The sequence below is a fragment of the Apaloderma vittatum genome, unplaced genomic scaffold (genome assembly GCF_000703405.1).
Source record: "Apaloderma vittatum isolate BGI_N311 unplaced genomic scaffold, ASM70340v1 scaffold11550, whole genome shotgun sequence".
Taxonomy (NCBI): domain Eukaryota; kingdom Metazoa; phylum Chordata; class Aves; order Trogoniformes; family Trogonidae; genus Apaloderma; species Apaloderma vittatum.
The window spans coordinates 51348-58800 of record NW_009692919.1 but is presented as its reverse complement, the minus strand read 5'-3'; the positions used below and the strand labels follow the sequence as shown (position 1 = coordinate 58800).

At 41.3% G+C, this 7453-nt stretch overlaps 1 protein-coding gene across 1 annotated transcript; it reads left to right on the top strand.

Annotated features, from left to right (window-relative positions):
- The first annotated feature begins 202 nt into the window (after nt 1-202).
- BTBD3 (BTB (POZ) domain containing 3) lies at nt 203-7119 on the top strand. The gene is made up of 4 exons (XM_009873942.1): nt 203-525; nt 1092-1182; nt 1677-1795; nt 5790-7119. Exons 1-4 carry the CDS (start codon nt 203-205, stop codon nt 6820-6822), a joined length of 1566 nt encoding a protein of 521 aa, XP_009872244.1. The 3' UTR covers nt 6823-7119.
- The last annotated feature ends 334 nt before the right edge of the window (nt 7120-7453 follow it).

Below are 7453 nucleotides of genomic sequence, written 5' to 3'. Positions count from 1 at the left end.
GCAGGAATGATGGGGATGTATTTAACGATTCAAGTACTGGATCAAACTTAAAGGCAGTTTCTTACTTGGTGCACTGGAAAGGTCACCTTGCTGGAAGAGAAGCAAACTCTCAGCTCTGCTGCTCTCTGTTTAACAGCTTCCACGTGCATTTCTTAATGTTCCTGGCTAGTTAGGCTATCTAGCTTTACAGACAAGTATACTCATGGTAGATGAGAAAGGAAAGAACATGAAATGTCTCACCTTCTTCTTGATGCTTCCAGAGACGGTCAAGAATAGGTCCAAGAAGAGCTCTAAGAAGGGAAATAGCGGCACCAGTAGCAGCAGTAAATTGCCTCCAGTTTGCTATGAAATCATTACCCTGAAGACCAAAAAGAAGAAGAAGATGGCTGCTGATATTTTTCCCCGAAAGAAACCAGCCAGCACTAATACAACTGCTGTCCAGCAGTACCACCAGCAAAATCTCAATAACAACAACACTATTCCGGCACCTAATTGGCAAGGACTTTATCCAACCATCAGAGAGAGGTAAGTTCAGAGCGCTTTATTTTTGCTGTTTGAATGGAGTGGTGAAAAGTAGCAAAATGCACATAGCACATATATTTAGTTATGCATTTATTTGCTGAAAAAAGTTCTCTTGTTCTTTTTTTCTCTCCTGTCCTCTGTGTGTGTGTGAAATTAGTATCTTGGTAATGGAAAATATTTTAATATCTTGTTTCCAGACAGTGCAGCTGTATGTCTTGAGTAAATAAAAATGTTGTTGGAAGCTGCAGCATATCCATAAAGATTGGCTTTTAGACCTTAGTAGGGATTTTCAGTGATACATGCTCTTGGCTTTTTCACTTTCTGAAAAGTCTGAAAAGTTCTCCTAAGTTTGAGGTCGGTTTTGTTTTTTGTTGGGGTTTTTGTTTTGTCTTGCACACCCCCCCCCCCTTTTTTTTCTTTGGGATGTTTGTGTGATGATGTGTAAAGTATCTTAAACCAAAGTGTGACTAACATGCAACTTTAAGTAGTTTAAAAAATTCATATTTTGGATCTGGGGCAAGCACGGAGTTACTGGGCACCATAAATTAACACGCTGCCTCTGTTTGTAGAAATGCAGTGATGTTCAACAATGACTTGATGGCAGATGTTCATTTTGTGGTCGGGCCACCAGGTGGGACCCAGCGGCTGCCAGGACACAAAGTAAGCAACAGCTGCACTATCATTGCGGGCAGGGATAGAGAGACAGAGCTCCCACGGTTACGCTGGGACATAGCGTGGGAGACTTGGCTCTTCTGGGACAGGCGTAATTCTGTATTTTAAAAGGCTGTGTGCAGTGGAATAGTCTGTTCCTTGCTTTTCTTCGTGTTTTTTGTTAAACAGTGTGCTTGTGCAGTCATTGTAAAGTTAGGAATATTGCTTTGTGCTGCTGATTAATACTACTCCTGAGGTTTTCTAGAAATAGTTAACTTCTGTGGTAGATATGAGTGTTTTCCAGTAGCTAATGCCTATATGCCCATGAGAGTAAAATGCAAGGAAAATGTGTAATTCTGTTAACTTTGACTTCATTTCTTACTGAAGTGTGTCTGTAGAGCCTGTCAGGGAAGCCCAGCATGCTCAGAGTGGCTCTCCCACATTGTTTTTGTTGGCAGTGCTTTCAGTTTAAAGCATGAAATAAGATTTCCCTTTCTCGACAGTATGTCCTGGCCGTTGGGAGCTCCGTATTCCATGCGATGTTTTACGGAGAGCTTGCTGAGGACAAAGATGAAATCCGTATACCAGATGTTGAGCCTGCTGCTTTTCTCGCAATGCTGAAGTAAGCATCATTCATCTGCTGGACATGTTTTCCTTTATGTTGTATACATACACTGGTAATGTCCTAGTTAAAGTATTAGACTAGCGTGTAAACAGAAAGAAAGCAGTTGCTTAAAATAGTCCTCTTTTTGTGTTTTAAGTATTTTTAACTTTTACCTCATTTTGCTCTCCCCCTTCAGTTCCAGGCACGCATATATTAGACTAATGTAGGCAGTTATAAATAATGACTTTGGCAAGGGATCTTTGGGCACATTGTACGCTGTAATGCTTATTGATCTGATTTGTCACTACACATGTTACACAAAGGAATGGAGTTACTAAAAAGAATTGTCAGCCATAACAAAAAAAACCCAACCCCAAACTGTTCTACTTTGCAAGCGTAGTGAAAAGTTAAAAACACCAAAAAATCCCAGAACCCAGAATTGCTGGGGTTTTGTGTATTGATATCATTCCAACTCTTTTATAAACTTGATATTTGCAGGTCTTGTCTTAGAAAAGTGACTCTAAGTTATTGAATATAGCCTCTGAAAATTAGATTTCTCCTTATCTATCATATTGATGCATTTGGAAAGTGACAAAAAGACTGTTTACATGAATAGTTTCTTTTTATAACGGGAAAACCAGTCAGTTTTACATGATCATTATTTTTCTTCTTTCAAGCTGCATAAGAAATGCTGTCTTCTCCTAAATAAATGTAATGAAGCAGCTTCCCTGCTGAATTGTCCTTGAATGTATCTGTAAACTCTGATTATTAAAGAGAAATGCCCAATCACAGAAATGCTATGGCTTTGAGGGTTTTTTCCCCTCACAGCCACATACCTTTCACGCGACACTGCCACTGCTGTCTGACAAAGAATAGACATTTGTATCTGACAGTGATCCTTTTAATATGCTGTGGATTTCCTTGCATGTAATGGTGTGACCACTTGCTAGCATTTTTTTGTATTTCATAGATTGTTTTGACTAGCTTCTGATTGCAGAACGATGTCTCTTTTTCTTAAAGACTTCAGTGACGCTGTAGATAAACATTCAAAGTTGCACGTAGTTTGTTGCATAGAGGTTGTGTGGATTATCGTGAGCATCAGAAATGTCCTGTGCAAATATCAATAACTACCAGGGAAAAGCTGAAATCACACAGATGTTCTATAGACCTGGAATCTAAAGTTAAGATAGGACATTATGTAGGTAGGTGCGTTACGGATCCTTGCTTTAGGCCTTTCTGGGTTTGCAGGTGTTTTCTGCAGAGCTCAGACTAGGGCTTTACTTTCGTGCAGAATTTTAAGGTGCTTGGATTTCACCACTCCCTCTTTTTGAACTGCAAATCTGTTTCAGTGAGACTAAATGTGATTTGCCATATAAAAACTGAGTGCTTTCTGAATTTATCATTAAGAAATGTGTTCAGAGAGCAAATCTAGAAAAGAGAGTATCAATACTGACATCTGCGTCTTGGCGTATTAATTATCCCACAGCTAAAAGGCAGTTGGGAAACTGTCTTTGAGTGTATGGCCAGAACCATGGAATTTTTCACCTTCTGAGCTTTTATTTAAAAAAACCCAAAAGCCCACAAAAAGTTTGTGGTCTGTGTGGATGTTGAGCTAACCTTGCCAGTGCTAACTGCCAGTGGTGCAGTGTGCCTCAACCTGCAGAGTGCTCCTGTGGTTGTGAACGCCAGGGCTGTCTGCAGCCCCGCTGCCGCAGGCGAGGGAAAGGGATGTTGCTCAGCAGTGCAGCATTCCCCTCATCCCGGGGTCAAGTGCTGCATGGGGATTGAGCTTGGACTGGGAGGGGGTGCACAGTCCCCTTCACTCCTCCCCGCTGGAAAATCATCCCCGTGGGTGTCCCTTGCAATGCTGAGAGCAGTGGGTGGCAGAGGGCTCGTGGTGCTGCTGCTACAGCAAGGAAAAGATTTTTTAGCGACTCTAAAGCAGCCCTCTTCTTCGTGTGCTCCTTCCCACAGTCAGGAGGGATGCATCATAATCTCTGTCAGGAAATACATTGTTTGACTTTGTGGGTTTTGGGTTTTTTGTTGGTTTGAGTTTTTGTGTTTTAGTGTTTTTCCTTTGGACAGTGAATTATTACAGCATAAATACTTTTTGCCTTTTACTCAATAGTGGGCATTCTGACAACAAACATCAGACAAGATGTTGTCAGGTGTAACATAGGGAATAATATCTTAACTGGTAGATGCTAATTGTTCACCCAGTAAAATTGCTTTGGCTGTTCTCTGCAGCTTTAAAAGTACAACTAAATTCATAGTCTAGCTGAATTGGTATCTTTAATGTATTATGTCTTAGTCTTGACTATCCAATTTAGAACCATGGTCTCATTCCACGATGAATGTGTTTACTAAACTGTCAAACCCTGTGGCCTAGCAGAATCCTCTTTGTAAGAACAAGGTGAAACTGGAATATCAGTAATTGAATACTAGAGTCAAGTTGCATTGGTACAGGGAGAAGTGCAGAGTATTGCTGACAGCTGAGCTGTGCTATATCTGTTGTAAATCAGTGATACTAGTTCTTAATTTTCGTGAATATTGAACTAGCAACTTTTGTACCATTTCAGTTTGAAACAGATATCATAATTCTCTGCTGTACTAGCAGGCAAAGACAAGTAAGAGAAGGGAGAAAAGAGTTGGAGAGCAATGAGGAGAATCATAAAAATGAAAGACTTGATACATTGAAATTGTTTTGGACTGTAAAGGAGCTAATCCTGTAACCAGTGGCATAGGTGTGCTCTTTATTGTTACAAATAGCCCAGCTGAAACCAAGTAGTAAAAGTTATAAAAAAAAAAAAAGGTTTGGTTCTGTGTAAGTGTTCTTTTTCTCTGTAACCTTAGATTTTTATTATATTGCTTGAGCAGAATCTCATCTGAGCATGTTTTCTAAGTGTGGCTTGGAGGCTAATACCCGACATCTACAGGCCTACAAAGAAATATATTTAAAACTACCATCAGCAGAATGTTGATACCAATTCCACTTTATAAGCGCATCTGTTCTGCAAAGAATTTATTGTGTTGGGAAACCTGCTAACTAGAAAATTTTAATTAGTACAGGGTTGCATACAACTTCAACTTTACTGCAGGAAGACACTTTTATCAACCATAACCATCAAGTCTTGCTTATCCCTATGAAGAGTAAAATTGCATTTGGCATGGTTTTAGCACATTGCATTCACCAGCTGCAAATGGGGCCCTGAAGCATGAGATATTTAAAAGAACAAACTGTACAATGCCTCATTTCTCTGAGCAATGAATCCCAGCAGTTTAGTCACAGAAATAGAATTTCACCTTCATCTCTTCCACCACACTAGCATAGCAGTAAAGCTTTTTTTCTTCCTTATGCAATGAGACTGAGAAAACAGTGTGGTAGTGGAGCTAGGATGCTGTAACCATTAATAAACCTGAAAATTAGAATCTCTGCCTTTTTCGTGTATGTTTCATCACCCTGTTAAAAAAAAAAAGTGCAAAACCAAAAAAAACCAACCTCTCTCCCCTGGCCCAAAAAATTACAGTAGATATCTGATATACTTTTATGGTATTTTTATTCTTAGACTAGCTAGTTATTCCTAATAACATGGGACATCCAGTCCAAGTACTCTTTGTAACATGCATTTCCACACTCTTGTGTTAACCAAGTAAGGTAGTCCTTTAGCAGCTACTGCCTGGGGCAGATAGCCTCCCGTTGGCCAAGACATATCTGGAAGGAAAACAGAGCCAGAGGGACCGTGCTTTGTAAGTATAATGGTCCTCTACATAGCACGGACCCCAAATGTGAGGTTTTTTTCACCTTTGATTTAAATCTGTTCTCTTCAGTGGTCTTACATTAGTGCTGGATTTGGTTTATACTTTCTTTCTGGATTTAATCAATGTTCTCCAGAAGTACTGTTTAGGTTTAATGTGAAGCCATTTTAATAGTCTTTGTTTATAACTTTCAGATATTGTTGACAAATTACGTTTTTGCATTAAGCCAGTGTTATATGCATGTGTTTTATTTCAGATACATATATTGTGATGAAATTGATTTGGCTGCAGATACCGTACTGGCCACTCTTTACGCTGCCAAGAAGTACATCGTCCCTCATCTTGCCCGCGCCTGCGTCAACTTTCTAGAGACAAGTCTAAGTGCGAAGAATGCCTGTGTGCTGCTTTCCCAGAGCTGCTTATTCGAGGAACCTGACCTGACCCAGCGCTGTTGGGAAGTGATTGATGCCCAAGCTGAGCTAGCTTTGAAGTCTGAGGGCTTCTGTGACATTGATTTTCAGACACTTGAAAGCATTCTCCGAAGGGAGACTCTGAATGCCAAAGAAATTGTTGTTTTTGAAGCAGCTCTGAACTGGGCTGAAGTGGAGTGTCAGCGACAAGAGCTAACAGCTACCATAGAGAACAAGCGCAAAGTCCTCGGGAAGGCTCTGTACTTGATACGCATCCCTACCATGGCACTCGACGACTTTGCAAACGGCGCTGCCCAGTCTGGGATTCTGACTCTCAACGAAACCAATGATATCTTCCTCTGGTATACGGCTGCCAAAAAGCCCGAGCTGCAGTTCGTAAGCAAGCCCCGGAAAGGCCTCGTTCCGCAGCGATGCCACCGTTTCCAGTCCTGCGCTTACCGCAGCAACCAGTGGCGCTACAGGGGCCGGTGTGACAGCATCCAGTTTGCTGTTGATAAGAGAGTGTTTATTGCTGGCTTTGGGCTGTACGGCTCCAGCTGTGGATCGGCAGAGTACAGTGCCAAGATTGAACTCAAACGACAAGGAGTTATCCTAGGCCAGAACTTGAGTAAATACTTCTCAGATGGTTCTAGTAACACTTTTCCTGTGTGGTTTGAATATCCAGTGCAGATTGAGCCTGACACCTTTTACACAGCTAGCGTGATTCTGGATGGTAACGAACTCAGCTATTTTGGACAAGAAGGAATGACAGAGGTTCAGTGTGGGAAGGTGACTGTTCAGTTTCAGTGCTCTTCGGATAGTACAAATGGCACTGGGGTACAGGGAGGGCAAATTCCTGAACTCATATTTTATGCTTGAATGAGAGTGTGTGGAGACGAAGCGTTTTGCCATGAAGAACCTGTCTGGTTCAGGCCTACTGACGCTTAGCTTTTATCTGCAGATATGTGATCAGTACAGGTAATATGTAATTAAACGCTGTGGGTGAGTTACTGGCTTGCTCTACTTGTAGCATTGTTGGTGATAAAGTTGAAGTGTAATATTTAAACTGGAAAAGCTCTTAGGAACGAGCAAATTTTAAAGGCTTTGTAAGAGAGGTGCCTGCTTCCTGGTGATGCTGAGCTGTTTTTTGATGCATCTGTGAATCACCAGAGGATGTCTCCCTCTTGTATCTCCCTAAAAGCTGTCTGCCTTCATCCGTTTTCTCTTTCTCCATTTCCTGCTTTCTGTTTATAATTATTTGGAGAGACAGGGGTAGAAAATGAAGATCCTTGTTTTATAGCTCGCTCTTCTGCCTGCTCTTCAGGCTTAAGACATTGCAGTAAACTGAGCTGCTTTTGATCATGGCAGCTGAAAGAAGCGCTTCAGTGGTAAGCAGAAAGAGCATAGGTTTAAACCTTTGTCCTGTGAGATTCTCATGTGCCCACCTGTTTGGGATGGCTACAGGGGAAGAGGGAGAGAAGGAAACAGCTTTCAGGAAGCTACACAGTGT